At 40.3% G+C, this 22,241-nt stretch overlaps 1 protein-coding gene across 1 annotated transcript; it reads left to right on the top strand.

Annotated features, from left to right (window-relative positions):
* The first annotated feature begins 571 nt into the window (after window positions 1-571).
* atp10b (ATPase phospholipid transporting 10B) lies at window positions 572-21,557 on the top strand. The gene is made up of 21 exons (XM_031319291.2): window positions 572-1,103; window positions 3,987-4,191; window positions 4,557-4,642; window positions 4,942-5,048; window positions 9,165-9,296; window positions 9,534-9,661; window positions 10,030-10,282; window positions 12,309-12,508; window positions 13,754-13,912; window positions 14,609-15,152; window positions 15,289-15,389; window positions 15,477-15,603; window positions 15,736-15,920; window positions 17,893-18,160; window positions 19,108-19,184; window positions 19,268-19,393; window positions 19,492-19,692; window positions 19,803-19,883; window positions 20,030-20,134; window positions 20,380-20,567; window positions 21,197-21,557. Exons 1-21 carry the CDS (start codon window positions 694-696, stop codon window positions 21,441-21,443), a joined length of 3,930 nt encoding a protein of 1,309 aa, XP_031175151.1. The 5' UTR covers window positions 572-693; the 3' UTR covers window positions 21,444-21,557.
* Window positions 21,558-22,241: the final 684 nt, after the last annotated feature.

The raw sequence follows: 22,241 nt of genomic DNA, 5'->3' as shown, positions 1-22,241 counted from the left end.
CTGTATTCTCCATATGTGTAGTCCTGAATGTGGTGTGTAAGTTCCCTCTTCTGTGTTCATTCACACTCTGCAGACTCTTCATATATGTTTGCCCCGAGCAGTCGTTGCGCTCTGTTCGGTGTTGTCAGTTCAAATCTCCTTATGACCCACTGCACCAATGTTCTGCTCTGCAAATATTAGATTGTCAGCTGCTCATTGTAGTTATTCATTCCTTATTAGTGTTTTTTTTTTATTATTTTTTGTGTGTGTGTAAGTTTCAAGGACCACATCAATGTGTAAAGTATTAATGGTGGTAAAGACTACTATACTATGCAGGCCACTGACTCATAATTCTGCTGTGTGAAGGAACTCAAACAAAGAGTTGAAAACTGGTTCAATCATTCAGATTATTGATAGCTCTAAAATCAGCTGAGTCACTGGAGCACCCTCAGCTACATTTCTGACTGTAATCAGCCGCCTTATTTCCCCTCTCTGTGAGACTTAAACAGCTCAACTATAAGGAATGCAAACAGACCTGTTAATGCAAAGGGCGGACTCAGAGGAGGACTAGGTATACTGGCATACACCCATAAAGACTTATTCAAGGAGAGGATGGTTCTAGGGAGACTTTTTAACTAATAGGAGCTGTAAATATTGAGAGGATGAGATGGAAAGGTTTGTGAGAAGAGTTAAAGAAAAACAGACGGAGCAACCATGACATGGAGGAGCCCTCTGGCCCTGGTGAGGGATGCTCTGAGAGGTCAGAGAGCACGGGAGAAGGACCTCCGCAACTTGGCGTCCAATCTGCCTTACGAGGGCCTGGAGAGGGCGAAGCAACCCAACTGCTACTTCCCTGGCAACGCCATCAAGACCACCAAATACACCCTCCTCCTCTTCATCCCCATGAACCTCTTTGAGCAGTTTCACCGTCTGGCCAACATCTACTTTGTCGGCCTGGCTATTCTGAACTTTGTCCCCGTAGTGAGCGCTTTCCAGCCCGAGGTAGCTCTGATCCCCATCTGTGTCGTCCTGTCTCTGACGGCCTTGAAGGACGCCTCGGAGGACTTCAGGAGGTACCAGTCAGACAGGAAGCTCAACAACACGCCGTGCCTCATCTACAGCAGGTACTGACTGAATCATGTCCTAAATATAGAAACAACACAGTTATGCTGTTTATGCATGATGTGGCAAGCAGAAATACTTATGGTGCATTACCGGCACCTTCACATCTGTGCTTATGATTTATATCACGCGTGTTGATGTCTGTGTGAGTGTGTGTAGATCTGTGTGATTGTGTGCTGTGTGTATGTTTGTTTACCTCCTCTGCGTTTTTTGACTTAGAAATAGAAAATGTGTGGGAGATTATTCCTCTTTTGAAGAGCCTCACAACAATATCTCTCACCATTGCACTGTGTACATTTGATGAAATCCTCATCTGGGTGTTGCGTCAGCAAAGACAGTAAGGTTAGCGGTTATCTATTTTTTTTTTTTACTGGTGAAAAATGAATAATTCACAAAGGAGGATAAACAATGTCATTTTCGACTCTTTCGCTGCTGTGATTTTGGAGAGTGGGATGTGAGCCTGTAAGCAACTCCAATGATGGATGCTTACACATTCAACCTCTAGAAGGGTTTATCATTAAACATCACTTGCTTGCTTTCAAATTTCCCAAGAAGAGTCTGTTGAGAAGTGCAGCCTCAGCTGGAAAAGCCTGCATCCTTGTGTGTGTGTGTGTGTGTGTGTGTGTGTGTGTGTGTGTGTGTGTGTGTGTGTGTGTGTGTGTGTGTGTGTGTGTGTGTGTGTGTGTGTGGTGATAGGATCCAAGTGGCTGAAGTGCAGACCCCAGATGTACGGACACTTCGGAGAACGCTCCAGTCCCTCTGGGCCTGTTAGTAGACACTAGTCGTCTCCGCCTCACGGAATCAGATAAATAGCAGTTGAGTCATGGCGAGCGGGCTCTCGTGGGTCTCTTATTGCTCGCTGGGTGGAGATCCTAAAGCTCCATTTTGGGCTTGTAAAGATTAGAACAGCATCGATTGGCTGGGATTTCTTTGAAGTGTACAAATGGCTCCAGAAAAAGCTCAAGAATAAATTTTAGGCTTCCACACACTTCCTCTTTTTCTCTATGTAAAGTTTATTCATCTGACAGCACGAGGAACACACATTGAAGTGGCTAAAGGTCCATATGGGAGGCTGTCAGATGAGAGGGATTTATACTTTAATTCATCAGACCTTCTCAGATGCACATCTTTATTTCCCATCACCCTTCAACCGCATGTTGTTTTCACAGAGGTGTGAAGTGTGTGTGTTTGAGCATGATGTGCCTTATCATCATTCTATCTTTCTTCTCTATCTCAAACTCTTGTCAATCCACATGTGCTCCACATGGGCTATTAATCATGCTGATTGACTGCTAACTCCTATTATATTGTTTAACATGTCTAATTTTATCATCTGCTCACTGCAGAACATTTAAACCAGTCACCACACCTCCCAGACTGTTCCTGTCTGTTGTTTAAGAGTCCTGAGAGTTCATCTATCTATCTATCTATCTATCTATCTATCTATCTATCTATCAGGAAGCCATATTCCCAAGAGCCACAAAATTGGATGACTAGACAGATACACAGTTGTTTGGCAATGCATGAGAGATCTTTAAGGCAACAGTAAGATATTTTTGGAAAAACATTAATTTATGGCAGAGAGTTAGATTAGAACATTGATACCACTCTCACGTTTGTCTGTTACATATGAAGCTACAGCCAACAGCTGGTCAGCTTAGCTTAGCACGAAGATTGGAAAATAGGGGGAAACAGCTAGCCTGGATCCTTCAAATGATAACAAAACACGTTTGTTTAATCTATAAAACCAAAGTGTAAAAATGACAATTCAACATTTTACTGGGGGTTATATGACTATATTTAGACTCAACTAGCGGAAACTCAAGGAGTTTACCAGTCACAGGCAAGAAAAAGTCTAACACAGCTTCCCTGCAAATTATTATTATTAAACTTTTACTTTTGTACAGATCAATATAATTAAATATAACATGCTAATTAGTGAGGTTTTGAGACGCTGGTAGGGGGATTTTGTTTCCATTTGACAGAGCCAGGCCGGTAGCTACCCTCTGTTTCCAATCTTACCTAAGTGCTAAGCTAAGCTAACTGGCTTCTGGCTTTAGTTTCATATTTACTGTGTAGACATGAGAGGGGTATCAAACATCTCATCTAACTCTCGGCAAGAAAGCAAATAAGCATATTTCCCAAAATTTCAAACACTGACATACATTTTAAAACTTTCTGATCACGTCTAGGATTAAATGTACTGAATGTGACAACACACAATACACTTGAGAAGTGGACTTTCCATAACTGGAAACTGGAAATTACGTTGCCTGACATAGAAAGCGTACATAACATAAAGCTTTTCTGACAGGAGGGAATATTTGTGCAACCTTTTAATTATAATTTAAACACAACATACTTAAATACATACCTCCCCCCCTCCTGGCTTTGTTTGAGGCGAGGTGTGGTGTTATGTGGCAGCTAACCAATCAGGTCCTACATGCAGGGCAGCATGCCTGCAGCTCTCTGTCACTGGTGGTTAGCCAGCTTGACGTGCAGGTTTAAACCATAAAGCTCCCTGGGAAGCCTCAAACTCTGGGAATAGCCTGATAATTTGTACTGAAGTGTGTCTACCTGTAAAAGTTTCCTTATTCTAAAGCACACAAAACACATCTGGGCCGCTCTCCAAAAACAACAGCATTGATTTTTCATTTGGTTGTATTGTTTATTCCCTCACTTAAGCAGCTGCTTTGATTGATTTTATCCATAAGGAGTGAGTCAATATTTCATTTGATTGCATAAACATACAAAACACACCCACTACACCAATATTGTTAATAAATGTGACAAAAATATATATAAAAGCCACCCAGGGGCTTATAAAATAAAATATAAAAAAAAATTCTAATGACTGTTAATGGCTATCTGACATCTGATTTCAGGAAAGAGCAACAGTTTATAAAGAGGCATTGGAAGGATGTGCGAGTGGGAGATTTTGTGAAGGTGGTTTGCAATGAGATCGTCCCTGCAGACCTCCTGCTCCTGCATACATCAGACCCCAGTGGCGTGTGTCACATAGAGACATCCAACCTGGATGGAGAGATCAACCTAAAGCAGAGGAAGATGATGTCTGGTGTCTGCATCTCGGTGAGGAGTACTTCATGGTTTCATTTCTCTATTGTGTTTTTTTTCAGTTTCTATACCCAAGCCCTCTGTGCTGCATCATCTTTCTCCTCCTCCTTGTGATTGACATTCAACACACATCAACAGAACAACTGTAACATTTCCTGAACATCTATGGTAGCTGTGGTCATTAAAGTATGTCAGTGAGTCTGTAATGACAGACAAAAAACACATACCTGTTGGGTTACATACCTAAATACATATTTTTGGACCACAGTTGTCTTTCCTGTATATTATGTCATTATGCCACTCTGGAAGTACAGGTTAAGTTACATTTAAAAAGTGTCCATTCACACCATAGTAACTTTATACCTCCTCTCATTTCCCAGGATCCTGAATTTGAACCTGAAAGCTTCAACAGTGCCGTGGTGTGCGAAAAGCCTAACAACAATCTGAATCATTTCAAGTGTTATGTGTGAGTATCAAATACATAGATCACATGTATCCCCAAACAGATCCTTTTAGGCTTTCAGAGCAGCCAAGCAAAACTAATTCCAACCCACTCGCTGCACTTTGTGATGCTTCCAAAGGCATTATTGGGGCTGTAATAGACTATAATCGATTTCCTTGGGCACCACAGATCTTACAGCTGGTCCACCCATGCTGTCCAGCTATAAAGCAAGGGGAATTGCTAATGGGGAATACATAACCAGTAATGAATATCTAACAGGATCTGACAGTACAAAGGATGTTCCTCACTTTCTCCTGCTGCAGAGAGAAACCTAATAAGGAGAAGGTGGGCGCTGGAATAGAGAGTCTGCTGCTGCGAGGCTGCACAGTGAGAAACACGGACCACGCTGTTGGCTTTGTGGTGTATGCAGGTATATTCTCTATTTTCTCAGCTGCTTCACTGCTTTGATCTTGAGCTTTTAGTGTTTTTGTCCAGGGCCATAGCCAGGACTTTAAAAGTACTGAGGTCCTGAGTCCAAATTTCCCCATCACAACACCACCCAAATGTTTGACTCACTACCAACCAACTGTACAAAAAATTGTGATAGAAAGTACTTTTGCATATTTAGCCATATCAATGTTCAGTTATACTTTTTGTACATTATGATCTGCTGCAGGTGTTTAATTATGGTGCAGAACACTAAATTCCTTTAATGTGATTTTTTATTTATTTTTTTGCCTAATACAGTTTTTCTCAATTGCTAAAACACAATTTCTGAAACCTTGCTCCATTTTCTGAAAACATTAAACACAAAACCTCATCTTCAAGCACTATTTACAAAACCTCTGACTCCTCTCCCAAAATGAAACTTTCGCCTCAAAACAGTTTTACACTTGAGACACAGAAAAACTTAAATGGGAAAATGAAATGGGAGAGTCTTAAACATATACATACATGTTCAAATAATGCCAGACATCGCCTTATACAGTTTAAGATATTACACAGGCTTCACTTTTCTAAGGTGAAAACGTCTCGCCCATGTGCGATAAATGTCTGACCTCAGAAGCAACCCTCTTTCACAGTTTTGTATCATGTCCCAAAATAACCTCCTTCTGGATTCATATCTTTAAAACCCTCTCAGAAATCACCAACACTCCATTAGAACTAGAGCCTCTACTGATTGTCCTCGGAACATCTGAAACGTTGAGAAAATTTACCAAGTTTCAACAGCAATTCCTCTCCTACTGTCTCATCACAGCGAAAAAAATTTATTCTGATGTCATGGAAAGGGACAGTAGTCCCTACACATAAGATGTGGCTCCAAGACCTGTCCAATACACTACATCTGGAAAGGATAAGATATGTAATGAAGGACAACTTAGCACAATACATTAAGACCTGGCAACCCTTGGTTTCTTATCTGTCACAATGAAAGTTATAAAATACATATATGCACTGTTTTACTATACCTTCCGAGTGAGTTAGATGAGTAGAAATGACAGACTGGGATTGGGTAGGGTATAGAGGAACGAAACTCTCTTATATGTACTATGCATTTTTTTTCTTTTTTTCCTTTTTTTTCCTTTTTTTTTTTTTTTTTATCTCTACCTTCGTTCTTTAGTAGTTCTTGTCCGGTTTTACATTGTATGCTTTAATTGTGTTTTTCTGTAACAAATGTTTTATGTATACAGATTAATAGTTGTAATTTTCCTTTCACTGCTCTAAAAAAAAGAAAAATGAATGAGCACTGACTTGACTAATTCATTGTCTGTACAATACTCTGTAGCTCAATAAAAAGAAATAAAAAAAAAAAAAAAACAGTTTTACCTGTGTTCAAAATCAAACACTGCTCTCAAATCATAAACAAAGTGATCAAAATGATATACACTATCAAGCAGTCAGTAAACAATACACCAAAAAATAGAAAACACATTGTTCAAAACATATAGTTCCCAGGGAGAAATACATTTTTAATCTCAAAACAAATTTCATATTTTTCCGTCATTGTCTTCAGATGAACGAAAACATTTGTTCTAAATTGATCAGAAACTACTACTCTGCTTTGCTCTTTGCAATTTTTTTTGTTCTTCCTCCTCCTTGTACCCCTGTTTTTACAGTACTGTACCCTGCATCTCACAAACTTGTCCTTTGTCTCTGTGATACTGTAATGCTTGTTCTTTGTTGATATGAACCTGCAACCAGTCAAAATCTATTGAGCAGTCAGTACTGTTGGAAAGCACAATGTTCAGGGCCATACAATTTGTTCATTGTACAGTATACAGCCTACAATGCACTGTACTACAGTATACAATAAGGGACAAAAATCAAAGGAGTAAACATGTGATCAATGTGCTTCTTGTCTTTCGGCTGGCTCAGGCCAAAGCACTTCATCGACATCACAAGCAATATTGTCCCTCCTGAGGCAACAGGGGAAGAAGCCTCTTGTGTGCTGTATCCAGCCCTGACACCTCGCATACGCGTATGCACTCGTCCTCGTCCTCTCACATTGTTTCTTCTATCCATTCTCAGACTTTCTCCTTCCCACCTTCAACAACCTGTTTGCTCTCTGAACTGGATTACAGTTTTTCTCAATTGCTAAAACACTAAAACCCATTGGCTGAACAAAGTTCTCAGTTGCCTGAACTAATTGTGCAGTCTGTTGTCAATACCTTAAACCATTTCACATGGTAAAACACAATTTACAGATCTCACATAGACTTTTCAGCAAAACTTTAAACACATTCTCATTCTCAAAACACATTCTGCACTCTAATGCACATGTCATCCATACTGGTAAACACAAGTGGCAACAATCAAATACAACTAGAGGACACATGTCATTGATTGAACACAACCACTAAAAATTGATTTCACTTTCAAATGATGTGACACAACCAATATAAGCCAGTTCAGAGAGCAAACAGGTTGTTGAAGGTGGGAAGGAGAAAGTCTGAGAATGGATAGAAGAAATAGATTTTGACTGGTTGCAGGTTCATATCAGCAAAGAACAAGCATTACAGTATCACAGAGACAAAGGACAAGTTTGTGAGATGCAGGGTACAGTACTGTAAAAACAGGGGTACAAGGAGGAGGAAGAACAAAAAAAATTGCAAAGAGCAAAGCAGAGTAGTAGTTTCTGATCAATTTTGAGCTATCATGATAGAACGAATGTTTTCGTTCATCTAAAGACAATGACGGAAAAATATGAAATTTGTTTTGAGATTAAAAATGTACTTCTCCCTGAGAACTATATTCTCATTCTATGTTTTGAACAATGTGTTTTCTATTTTTTGGTGTATTGTTTACTGACTGCTTGATAGTGTATATCATTTTGATCACTTTGTTTATGATTTGAGAGCAGTGTTTGATTTTGAACACAGGTAAAACTGTTTTGAGGCGAAAGTTTCATTTTGGGAGAGGAGTCAGAGGTTTTATAAATAGTGCTTGAAGATGAGGTTTTGTGTTTAATGTTTTCAGAAAATGGAGCAATTTTCAGTAATTGTGTTTTAGCAATTGAGAAAAACTGTATATTGTTTGTGTCACATCATTTGAAACAAGTGAAATCAATTTTGAGTGGTTGTGTTCAATCAATGACATGTGTCCTCTAGTTGTATTTGATTGTTGCCACTTGTGTTTACCAGTATGGATGACATGTGCATTAGGGTGCAGAATGTGTTTTGAGAATGAGAATGTGTTTAGAGTTTTTCTGAAAAGTCTAAGTGAGATCTGTAAATTGTGTTTGACCATGTGAAATGGTTTAAGGTATTGACAACAGACTGCATAATTAGCTAAATGAGTTCAGGCAACTGAGAACTTTGTTCAGCCAATGGGTTTTAGTGTTTTAGCAATTGAGAAAAACTGTAACTGTCAAGTTTAGCCAGACTAGGATAAATGTGCACTGCCATGCTAGCGGCTCTGTGAGGCTGTAATTAAGCACAGCGGTTTTTGTGAGCTAAATGTTAATGCCAGCATGCAACATGCAGAAGTTTAACATTTATAGTATACAACAATGTTTACCATGTTCACCATCTTAGTTTGGCATGTCAGCATGCTAACATTTGCTAATTAGCACTAAACACAAATGACAGCTGAGGCTGATGGCAATGAAAGTATTTAGTCATAAACAAAAGTATTTGACAACTTTTAAACTATTTTGACCTGATAACCATCCTCAAGGGGCCATGAATGTCTGTGCAAAGTTGCATGGCAATTCATCTAATAGCTGTTGAGATATTACAGTCTGCATAAGTGATGGACCGACCAAACCAAAAACAGACTGACATTGCAATGCCTAGATCAATGCCGCTAGCATGGTTTAAAACATCAGAATAAGTCTTGTGTTAATGTGCGTAATAATAAACCCCCAAATTTCCTGAAATACAGTATTACAGAGGACATGACCTCCATGTCCTAATGTTTTCTGTCCTTGCATTAGCTGACCCAGAATAAGCACGTTGTAAGATATAATCAATTTTCTTTGGTGTTCAATGACCATATGGAGTGCCTGTTGGTAACTGAATCAACACCTTCTGATCCCCCCTTTAAGGCCATGAAACCAAGGCCATGCTCAACAACAAAGGGCCAAGATACAAGCGCAGCAAACTAGAGCGTAAGCTGAACACAGACGTCATCTTCTGCGTCATTCTCCTCTTCACCATGTGTCTCATCGGAGCACTAGGTCAGTAATGAATTACATAACTTACCCATAAAATCACTACACAGACTGGTTCATGATAAATGGTTTTACATTTATGAGGGGACGTTTAATTTCCAATAAAAAAAAAAACTCACTTTGACCGCAGGCCCATACCAGGAGAAGAGTGAGAAGACAGGGGAGGGTTTCGTGCCAAAAATAGCTTTCCTCCCACATGTGCAATAGTCGGTGTGATTAATTCCCCTGTCCTCACACATGCAGGTCACTTCTTATGGCTGCAGGCGCTGCCCGGTGTTCCCCCTTACCTGGTCCCCGACGGCAACGGTCACCTGGACAGTCCCAGTCTGTCTGGCTTCTACATGTTCTTCACCATGATCATCTTGCTGCAGGTGGAGGACCCTGACTGTGTGTATGAGAGTTTTTAGTGTGTTTTTTCTTGATTTCTTAATTTTCTTAAACTCTCCTCTTGTCTTGTCACCTTTCTCCTCATTCTCCTCTAATATCTACTCTTTCCGCTGTCTGTTGTCCACTTTACCCTCATCTTTTCATTTTCCATCACTCCTCTTTTGCACTTGTCATCCCATTTTGTCCTTTTCTTTTCTTTTCTTTCTGATTACTTTTTTCTCACTCTCCCCTGTCTCTCTTGTCTATATTTCATTTTTCTCCCCACACCACCCAACCCCACCCCACCCCTCTCCTCTCCTCTCCTCTCCTCTCCTCTCCTCTCCTCTCCTCTCCTCTCCTCTCCTCTCCCCAGATATTGATTCCAATCTCCCTCTACGTTTCCATTGAGTTGGTGAAGATTGGTCAGATCTTCTTCATCACTAATGACATTGATCTGCACGATGAAGGGACGGACAGCCGCGTGCAGTGTAAGGCACTGAACATCACGGAGGACCTGGGACAGATTGAATACATCTTTTCAGACAAGACTGGCACCCTCACTGAGAACAAGATGGTGTTTCGCAGATGCTCCATCATGGGCACTGAGTATGCACACAAAGAGAATGGTAAATCTTCATATTGAGACATTTTCTGTAACCAAAAAGAGCAGTTGCAGCACTGCTTTTCATCAGAATGGACTGCATTTGTGCTTTTCTGGTCTTAGCGACCACTCAAAGCACTCTACACTACAGGTACCATTCACACACACATTCATACACTGGTGGCCGAGCCTACCATACAAAGTGCCATTCACGCACATTCACAGCAGTTTGGTTGCCCAAAGACACTTCAACATGTAGACTGCAGGGGCCTGGGATCGAAACACCTTCTGATTGGTAGCCAACCAATAAATCCTTACTTTGGTCATTAGCCTAACACAAAAAGGTCTGGATGGACCCATCTACTTTCCATTTGTTAAACACTACAGTTGATCACAAAAAACCTGATAAAAATGTATTACTGAATTACACTCAAATTAACATTTTGACTAATGTTAACATCACACATAACAATATAACACTGACATATACCAATATTAGCATGTAACACATTGGCATACTCACACTGGCCTGTTAGCATGCTAGAAGCATGTTAGGCAAGGCAGCTTTATTTGTATAGCACATTTCAGCAACAGGGCAATTCAAAGTGCAGTTTAAAAACCATTAGAAAAATATAAAAACAGATAAAATAAATAGAATAAAAGTTACAGTGCAGTATAAGAAATTATTAAACAATTATTTAAAGAAAGGCAGCATCAAAAAGAAAGGTCTTCAGCCTTGATTTAAAAGAAGTGAGAGATGCGGCGGACCTACAGTTTTCTGGGAGTTTGTTCTAGATATGTGTGGCATAAAAACTGAATGCTGTTTCCCCCCTATTAGTTCTGACTCTGGGGACAGAAAGCAGACGTGTCCCAGACGACCAGAGAGGTCTGGGTGGTTCATAATGTAGCAGCATTGCAGCAATAGCCTATATGTTACAGTAACAGGCTGGCATTAGTATGTGAACATTTTAATGTTAGCATGCTAATCTTAGAACTAGCTCAAAGTAAAGCTGATATAATTTGGCTAACAACATGGCCTTTCCCCTGGCCAAACTATACTTTTTATCCTACTAGTGGTAAGAGCCTTTGTCTATCCACCAATTTTCTGTCTCACAGGGCGCTCACCTAGACTGTAGTGAGATTACATACTATGCTTTGATTCTGAGCTGTTTGTCAGCTGTTCAGTTGAAATGCACTTCCTGGGTAGAAATTCCGCCTATTGCCATTAAGTTTACTGGGTTTACTTAATTCCTATTGGCTCCCAGACACATATATCTCTGTTCAGCCCCCAATCTTTTCTTAGTTGTTTTCCACATCCCAAAGTGCATGAACGTCTGAGTGAACCCCCTCCATCTTTGACCGGGACAACGGATTGACAACCTGATCTTATAGCAAGTTATCACATTTGCCTGTATTGCTCTTCATTGTTCATGTGTTTGGCAAGTGCTGTATCCTGCAGTTCCTACAGTAAACTCACCTGAACTGGATTATCGTTGTCGTGGCATAGCTTTACCCACACGCCTCCATGACAAACAAGTGTAATGATATAGGCCTACTGCAGTTAAGATCACGACAATACTATGATCTTTATCTGCATTTGTTACTCTGTCTTGCGCGTGTGAATCCAAGATTCTTTTTTTATGTTGAAATGTAATCAGACAGAATACATGTTAGGATACAAAGGTTTGGAGACTCTTATCAATATATGTTATCCCCTTTTTCACTTGTTTATTGTGTTGTGTCCTAATCAGAGACTAACACATTCATTTTTTGCTTCCATATTTGTGCTGCCAAGCTTCAATCTGATTTGCTATACTGTCTGATTGTATTACTGATCTATGTATCCTGAAGTTGAGTTCCCTCCTATATAATGCTTCCTAAAGTTAATTTATTTTGGTTAACTGAAGGGTTTTAGTTAAAGCCTTTGTCTAATCCAGGTCTTTAAAGTCCTGGTTAAGGGCTCAGCATTTAAACATGACTTGACCTGACATATAGTACATATAATATACAGTTCATACTGTATGTATCAACATGTTTTTTGGGATTTGCAGCCATCCGCCTAGCTGTCCTTGATGTACCAGAGTCAGAGGAGGAGGTCATCTTCAACCAGCAGCCACGACCCCCACGGATTGGATGGTCCCTAGATACTGAGGACTCCAACCCTGAAGACACGCGGCATCACCATGACAACCGACGCAAGAGTAAGGTCACGGGAAATGCCCAGAGCGATGCGGCCTTCAGCAGTCTGCTGGTAAGATGATCGCTCAGTCAGGAAGAAAAGGCACATAATTCAGAGGGTCAGGTTGTGAGTTTTGGCTGTCTTGATATTATAATGCAGAGTCACAGGAAGCCACCATGGGGAAATGGTCATCAGCATTTTGTTTGCTCATGCAGGAGGCGTAGCTGTCAGGTAGTTGACTCAAGGCCACCCGGAAGGGCCTACAAATTAGACTCATTCTTCTTGATTAACAAGTGTCCTTGCAGTTATAATCAGTAGCACAAATAAACGGCTCAAAACAGGACAGTGCATTCATATAGTGTGAACTGGCCCACTATAATCAAACCCAGCATAGGGAACTGGGATGGCTACTGAGACGTCTTGTCTTGCCACTCTGCACTAAAGTTTATTCCATTCTAAGATTATTATGATAAAAAAATAAGGGTAATAACTTGGTGGATTCAGTTTAGGTCATTATTATAGGAGTATACAAAATGAATATAATACTGAAGCTAAAGTATGTACTGCTTCTTTTAATTTTATTTGCTGTCTAATTGGGTAATTATCTTCTATAAATAAATGTATACGTCATACATGTTGCTAAGATATAGAAATGTGAACTAAATGTGTCTAAATACACACTCAAAAGACCTCAAAGTGTCATTTGTTAAGACAAATCTCACCCATCCTTGTGTCAAAAGGCCTCATGGTCCCAGTCTCCGCTGCAGATGGCCAAGCTGCGGTGTCAGTGATAAACACGTCCATTTTGGCTCAAAGTTGCCCCTCTATGTCTGTGAAGGGACATATGGTCATGCTGGGCACCATTTGGCACAGACCAGTGATGTCACATAAACTGTAAACGTGCACTATAGATTAGTCATCGTCATCTTGATATACAGTAGCTTTGTGTCTATTTCTGTCCACAGGGCAAAGAGCAGAAGCCTGGAGATACAGGCTGAGACAGAAAAAGTCTTGTGTTTTTTCCAGCAAGGCAGCACAGAGCCCGTGCTGCTTGGTTTTCCATGCTGTGTCATACTAACAGAGCTGAATATGAAGCATATGAATATGAATGAAAACTACCTCCCCTCCTTCTGTCCCTTTGTCCTTCCTGTAATCTTTCCTTGTACATGAGCAAACAAAACTGGATGAAAATGTTAAAAGCTAAAAACTTTTTCCAATCCTGTCATGGTAAAACAGTGAAAGTTGAGTGTAAGCAAGAAACAGTTTATCAATATGAGCTTTTAATTAAAAAAAACTGATTAACTTTTACTCCAACAGGAAGCTGTGGTGATTCCAGACAGGACGTTGCTTCAGCAGATTAGTAGGGCAGAGAGCAGCAGCAGCAGCCGGAACATAGATCCGCACCTGGACTTTTTTCTGGGTCTCGCCATTTGCAACACAGTGGTGGTTTCCGTGGCAACAGCTCAGAGACAGAGGGTGAGCGCTCCGTTTACTGCCACCGTGGATGGGAAGTAGAGATGGAGGGCACAGGCAGCAGAGGAAAGATGGACGAATGATTTGTTCTCTTGAAACTCCCAGTATGCAAACCTACAAAACATGGCAAACCTTTCGTCTAGAAATCATTGTGGAGAATCTATTAATTGTCTCATTCATTATCTAATATAGAAACCTGGTGTCCAGACATTTGGCTGCAGTACTGCCGCAAAATCTTCATAATTTAATCACAAGCACACACAACAATCAAGTGTAAAGTCTCCTTATTAACCTCAAAGATTTAGTTTAATTTTGAATGTTCTCTTCAATTGTTTAGCTGCAAGTTTCTGTTCTTTTATCGGTGGTCAGTAGTAATTTTCCTTCATCTTTAAAGCCCCAGTTGTAATGATTCTGAGTCCTCACTAAATTAGCCACATAGTAAAGGGAGATTTGCAGGGGCAATCAGGGTTGCCTTTATTAATTGTAGTACTCTCTGCTCTTGACTGTGATGTTCAGGTCTGGCAGATGGGAGAAATATGTGGATTTTCCCTTGAGTTTGTAGTAAAATATGAAAGCACAAAAAGAAACAGAGTGGAAATGGATGACAAGGAGTGTTTTTGTGTTCTCACCATATGGGTGTTTGAACAAAATCTGCGAAATAAAAACTATATAACAGAGAAGTTTCTTTCACTTTTTCAGGTGAGTGGGGTTTCACGCTCCGATCAGACAAGCAACCCACTAGATACTTTGTCCAGCCTGGTGAAAAAGTCTGGCTCTCGTCAGCATTTTTTCACCTCCTGGCAGCACAAGCCCAAGAAAAATCGCACCATCTCAGAGGACTCAGTTGAAGAGGAAGACCATGTTAAGCCCCCTGTAAAAATAGAGGGGTCTGGAGAAACCAATAAGCTCCATACATGTTCGCTCCACGCTCCATCCCAGTGTGACAAGTCTGCAATGACCCCAGATAATCTGAGCTATGAGGCAGAGAGTCCAGATGAGGCCGCCCTGGTGTATGCAGCCAAGGCATATGGCTTCACCCTGCTGGCCCGCACCCCTGACAGCGTGACAGTGAGGCTCCCGTCTGGGGAGGACCTGGTGTTTCAGGTGCTGGACACCTTGACTTTTGACTACAACAGGAAGAGAATGTCTGTTTTGGTGCGACATCCAATCACCAAAGAGTATGTGTTGTACACTAAAGGTGCAGACCATGCCATCATGGAGCTCCTCGCTACACCGTACGCAGGTATGTGCAGGTGAAAGTACATTTACACACATTATTGCCCTTTTTTAAAATGATTTACTCAACAGTGAGATACCCTGGGTCATTTCATAATTCAAAATGAAACTATTTAAATACATCTGTGTCATATTATTTTCAGAACATCTGAGTGGGAAGCAGAAGAATATAGCAGCAGATACTCAGTATCACCTTGACGGCTATGCTAAAGAAGGGCTGCGTACACTTTGCTTTACAAAGAAGGTCCCCAATCAGATATATTATTATTTACCAGCATCACTTTCTTAAATAGAGGAGCTCTGTTTCATCTTTTTTCTGCGTGTGCTACAGGTTGTGAGTGACAAGGCGTATGAAAGCTGGTCAGTGAACAGACAGAGAGCTCTGGCTGCTATAGACAACAGAGAGGAGCTTGTTATGGACACTGCTGTGCAGCTAGAGACAGACCTCTCCCTGCTAGGTAACATACTACATATCATACATACATACATATCAGCCCAACGCACACCATTCATAATGAACACTGTGTTATCTGTGTGATAAGCTCTGTGTTTAAATCATGCCTGATTTTTGGATATGTGTTCTCCGGCAGGGGCGACGGGCATTGAGGACCGTCTGCAGGAGAGTGTCCCAGAAACCATCATGGCACTGCGGGAGGCAGGGATCCAGGTGTGGGTGCTGACTGGTGACAAGACCGAGACAGCTGTCAACATTGGCTATGCCTGCAGGCTACTGGAAGAGGAAGACTTGGTGATTAACATGAGCTGCGGAAACAAGGTGAGGAGGCCGCTGTCTGCCTCACTGAAGGTTGGCTGTTTGACTCAGAGCTGCTTTGCTTTACTGCTTATGTGAAATGATAAATGGTGGCACATCTCTGATTCATTCATTACACCACAATTAGATTTTGTGTTGGTAAATCAAACATGAAATGAAAATGCTGATGTACTTAAAGTGACATGTTGGAAAATAAGATAGCTTAGCTTAGCATAAAGACTGGAAAACTGCTAAGCTAAGTTAAGCATTATTTTGTTTTTTACTGTGATAGATTCACGATCTTGATTGGTTGGTGTCAAGCGTAGAAACATTACACAGACAAACGGGGGATGTTGAAATAAAATTGTATTTCCCAAAATAGGCAATGATAGTGTAACAGTGTTACACTAGTGTTAGTAACACTTGCTTGAAAACAACACATTGATTTTTGAGTAAAAGGTGAATGACGTTTCAAATCAATGAATCAAAAGTAAAAAAAAAAATAGTAAAGACCTAGAGCATCAGGAGCTAATAACAAACTATTATTGAACATCAGTCTTTTACATAATTTATAATTATCACATACAGCTTGTTTCCGAGGGCAACATTGACTTTTGTTGATGGTCATTCAGGACAAGTCGTGTGTTTTTCAAGCAGAAAGTTCAGGAGGTTTTACCTGTGAGCTTTCTCCCTCCAATTTAAATGGCCAAACCTTTTGAACCACACATTTTAACTAAAGGTCAAACCCTTACATGTTCATCAGAGAAAGAGAAAGTGTCAGGTGTGGGTGCTGCTTCTCTGAGGTCATTAAAGATCTGGTAGCACATGAATGAGCCCTTCATAGCAACCTGACCATGTCTAATCACCCCCGGCCTCAAATAGACCAAAATTACCCGTTGGCTCTAACGGATACATGGGGAGCTTTCTGGAACAAAGGGACTGCCGCGCACCTCTCAGACGGGACTAGTCATAGATGATGAATGTGAGATTGCCCCAATACAATATCTACTGCTTTCATATCTAATTACCAGTCTAATATTCATCCCTCAGGGGAAATACCCCTTTGCTCATATTGGTAATGAACTTCTTCTTTTTTTTTACCACTGTAACTTGATGACCACCTAAGGGATGCATTCCCACAGTCATCACCCTACCACACCTAATGGAATTTAACCAGCATTAAATAGATGATATAAAAATAGGATGTGACCCAGTTTGTTTTCATCTTGTCGCTTTTCCTTTTGGCTAAGAGGCTGGAGTTATTTACAGACAACAATGATGAGTCTGATGGGACCAGAGCCTCGTAATGGCTTATAGTCAGACATCATGAACATGACTCAACGGCAGAGTGATGTTTCTTTTACCAGCACTACCATAATCTGTACTCTGTACTGTAGCACAGAGGAATAGTCTTGCCTTTAATGGTGTGCCTTGTTAAATTGTGCATTGTGCCTTTTGTTTGGATTATAGAGATTTCACATCCAAGTTTCAACTTATCTGCTTTAATTTTAATAATAATAATAAATTAAATTTGTATAGTGCTTTTCAAGGACTCAAAGTTGCTTAATTTTGTGTTTTTATATGTTTTTTTATTATATGTTTTAATTGTGTAGGAAAGTGATCATAGCAGAACAAGGGAAGACAAGATCATTTTGTATTTTCTTTAGGTAACCATGAAAAAAAATGTGTGTGTATAAAACATAGGCTACTGAAGATGACATCTTAAAATTATTTTTTTTTATCTGAGTAACCATCCAAAACTGAAAGTTATTTATTTGACTATCACATAAGCACAAAGAAAAGCAGGACATCTTCACATTTGAGATGCTTGAACTAGCACATTTCAACATTTTGGATTTTTGAAAATTACTTTTGGTTATAAAAATAGTTGCCGATTGTTTTTTCCACAACTAAGTGTTTCAGCTCTCTTTTGGAACGCTTCATAAAAATGAAAACAACAATGGGATCAGCAAAATAAGCAGATGTTGTTTTCCAGTTTGCATTCACATCCATGTTGGACTGCACACTGGAAGAGGTGAGGAGGTTCAGCGAAGACCCTCGTAATGTGGACACAACCCAGAACATCTCTCTGGTGATCGACGGACACACCCTGACCCTGGCTCTGTCGTCAGACCTGCAGAAGCGCTTCGTGGACCTGGCGAAGCGCTGCCGCACCGTGCTCTGCTGTAGAGTCACCCCCTTACAGAAGAGCAGAGTGGTGACGGTGGTCAGGGAGAAACTCAACGTCATGACCCTTGCTGTTGGTAATTTAATTTATAATTTAATTTATAATAATTTTGATATTGATTAAATTACAATTTAGAAGCTTTCTGTTGTATAAATACAGTAAACAATAGAAACAAAACTAAAGTGATAAAGAAATCTGGTGTTGCAAGTTTTTGTATGAGCTTATTACCACACTTAATGTTACTTAGATTTCACTTTAAGATTATAGTGGGCCCCTGAGAGTATTATTTTGAACACCAATTTTCAACAGAAAATGAATAATTTGATTACTTTTGCATACTGCTGGGATACTGTAATTCTTGGATACAATATAGGCTTAGGGTCCTGGTATCGTTCATGCTGTCTTACTGTCATGACTTACTGGGACACTTGAATAGAAACAGAGCCATCTTTAATGTTATTAGTAACACCTGTGCTGTTCCTGCTTTGCCAAGTCAAAATGTCTGCTGTGTAGAAGACCTTTGTGAAGGAAAACAACAAGCACTGTATGGGAAAGAAATGGTTTTGTGAGTAAATGCAAAGAGTGTTGCAGGAAAGAACAGAAAGGTAATTCTTTCAGGTTTTATAAGGCTCTGGATCTTATCCTGTTCTGAGTCATTGAACCTCCTGAGAAATTCATTGAAAGTGTGGAGATCCTCATCTATCCTCAATAAAAACAAATTCATATCATAGACTAAATATGCTGTATAGACTGATGCTGAAATTTGTTTTTCGTGGTTTTTCGTTATATTTCAAATGTGTGTCCTGCTGAGACGGGATGGGAATTTGAGTTAATTCAGGTCTTGAGAAATGTAGTGTATGTTACAGGAAAAATATCAAAAATATGGGGTGTTTTGCAATAAACTTATATAATAAATGCATTTTATTTGTAATAATGTATTAAGACCCACAAAGTCAGTGGCTTTTAATACATGTTCTTCTTTAACAGGCAACTGTTAAACTGATTTTCACTCTGTGGTTTTAGGGGATGGTGCAAATGATGTCAGCATGATCCAAGCAGCTGATGTCGGCATTGGGATATCTGGTCAGGAGGGCATGCAGGTCTGAACTGAAGTCATTAGCTTCGAAAATCTTGTTTGTTTCTTCTGCTACTCTCACTGTCCAAAACTCAATATCATCTGCAGGCGGTCATGGCGAGTGATTTCGCTATATCTCGCTTCAAACACCTGAAAAAACTTCTCCTGGTTCACGGACACTGGTGCTACACTCGACTGGCCAGCATGATCATTTACTTCTTCTATAAGAATGTGGTGAGTCCCGTATATCTACGTTAGAATGTTCTGTTGTCTGACTCAACATCTTGCCTGGATTTCCCATCTAATCATCTACACTCTAATGTGTTCCCCAGGCCTACGTGAACCTGCTGTTCTGGCATCAGTTCCTCTGCGGCTTCTCTGGCACTGCCATGATCGACTACTGGCTGATGATTTTCTTCAACCTCTTCTTCACCTCTGTACCGCCAATCATGTTTGGGATAATGGACAAAGACGTTTCTGCAGAGATGCTGCTGGGTGTTCCTGAACTGTACAGGACCGGACAGGGCACAGGGGTCAGTGACACCCCCAATCAATACTAGCTATGTGTTTACAGAGTTGGGTCTTGATGCACAAAATACTTTTATTAGTTTATGTATTTAAATCTCTGTGTGTGTTTGTTTAGGAATACACATTTAAAACTTTCTGGATTTCCATGCTCGATGCCTTCTATCAGAGTCTGGTGTGCTTCTTTATTCCATACTTGGTAAGAGAAACATTTGAATTCTCTGTTTTTCATTAAAAATTGTGCAAAGTTGCATCTGTCATGGTGCGTCCTCTGAGTTACCAGTTATTTTACTGGTTTACTACTTTTTGCCTAAAATTTGACTACATGTGTTTTCTCCCCTCCAGGCTTATCAGGATTCAGACATTGATGTTTTTACCTTTGGAACTCCTTTGAACACAATTTCTTTTTTTACCATACTGTTGCATCTGTCAATAGAGATCAAAGCCTGGGTGAGTGCTGAACTGATGGATATCTATTTCTAGATATTATCAAAGTATATACTCCCAGTGAGCCAGAACTGATTTCATCATGAAATAGTTTCAGTCAGGTCTGCATTTGAAACTAATATGATAGTAATACTATGTTAATATAACGTAGCATGTATGTGTAACATTATTTACATTAACAACTATATTTTGACAAATGGGGTTGTTATCGGTATATTTAATTGCTGTTTTATGCATCTGTCTTGCAGACGGTGGTTCACTGGGTAATCATGCTGGGCAGTGTGGCATTGTACTTCATTGTGACGCTTGCCTACAGTGCCATCTGCGTCACCTGTAACCCTCCATCCAACCCGTACTGGATCCTCCAAAGACAGATGGCCGACCCCATGTTCTACCTTCTCTGCATCATCACTACTGTGGTGGCTCTGCTGCCCAGGTACCATCACTGTTATCCTCCTTATGTCTGTCACACAGGGGGGACCATCCCTCCCATTTTCTCCCTACTTTTATCTCCTGTTATGGACAATTACATTTTATTTATTTTTTTTAAATGGGGAAATATCTACAATTTTTACATTGACATCTACAATAACTAAAACAAGAAACAAATTAAAGGAACTTTCTTATCACTTATTGTACTATGCAGCTGTCCTGGTAGTAGTAGGTAATTAACAGTCAGGAGGATGTAAAATAAAAGTTTGCTCTGAACCTGTTTTTCCTCAAAACAACGTATGATACAGAAAAATCTATCTATCTATCTATCTATCTATCTATCTATCTATCTATCTATCTAGTCTGCATGACTTTTACTTTTACTGTGGTATTGCTACTTTTACATAGTAAAAGCTCTCATTACGTTATGGTACATAGACAGCCTCAGCTGATTTGTAATCAAATAACGTTAATTGTGAAGTCCAGGAAACGATCTGCACCACGGCTCGGTTTTCCGCCTCGTTGCTGATGCGTCTGAAAGCGCTGATATTTAGAGGGAATGCTCTGATTTACATCAAAGGGCCGCATATTTTTCACTGGCCTACTTTCTCACCACCACACTCTCTCCCCCAGGTACATGTTTCACGTGCTGAGGAACTCTATCGCCCCCTCCCCGCTTGTGAAAGCCAGGCATCTGGACCGACTGGACCCCTCCACAAGGGACCAGTGCATGAAGATGTGGAGGAGCTTCAGGGGCATAGCGCAGGTCAAACCCTCCAGGCTGTCTACCCCACCCTCTCCCACCCTGGAGACCCCTGTGGACATTCATCCCCACTCTCCCACCACCTTCGATATCATGTGGGATGAACGTCATCACTGAAAACTATCAGAGGCCTGTACACACATGAGAAACTGAGATTTGTTGGTAACTTGAAGGAATAAGATGATTATTTATTCAATAAATGAATCAGGAAGAAATACTCTTCCTCTCTGACATGTGACAAATCATCGATTGGGGTGATGAGTGACAAAATGTATGTAGGCCCTCTTCTCCTTACTCTCCTCATAACAAGCTGCCATAGTGAACACATAAGCCTGTTACTTTCCTGATGGGTTTTCAGAGCACAGTGGTAACCCAATTAGTCATGCCACCCACCCCTCCAAAACGTGGCACTTTTCCAGAACAAAATGCTTAGCTGGTTTAATATATTCCTCTCACCTAGATATCCTAAACAGTCATAATGCATCCTGTCACTTAGGCAAACACACGTGTGTTGTTTACAGATTTTCCATTTACAGTAATTTGCCTTTAAAGACAAATGAATATGTTTATAGGCTGGGCCTGTGATAGTTATGTGTTTTTGTCTGTCAAATTTTCTGTGAACACACGTAAGAACAATCTAATTTAGTTTATGCCAAGTGTGTGTGTGTGTGTGTGTGTGTGTGTGTGTGTGTGTGTGTGTGTCATGTTATTTCAGATGCAGCATCTAGATCAAACACGCCAAAAGGTAAATTCAGAAGAATCAGAAGAAAACGCTTCTAAGCTACAAAGTCTGATGCTTTTTTATGGAAATGGAGAGTGCACAAGCCGAATCCACTTGTAAAAATGGCTGAGTTATCATTGGCATACTTCATTATACAGTAGCAGCTCTGCTTATGTAAGGTCCCACTGCCTCCA

The sequence above is a fragment of the Sander lucioperca genome, chromosome 1 (assembly GCF_008315115.2).
Source record: "Sander lucioperca isolate FBNREF2018 chromosome 1, SLUC_FBN_1.2, whole genome shotgun sequence".
In the NCBI taxonomy this organism is placed as follows: Eukaryota; Metazoa; Chordata; class Actinopteri; order Perciformes; family Percidae; genus Sander; species Sander lucioperca.
Note: the sequence above shows the minus strand (reverse complement) of the source record. Positions and strands in the feature narration are given on the sequence as shown.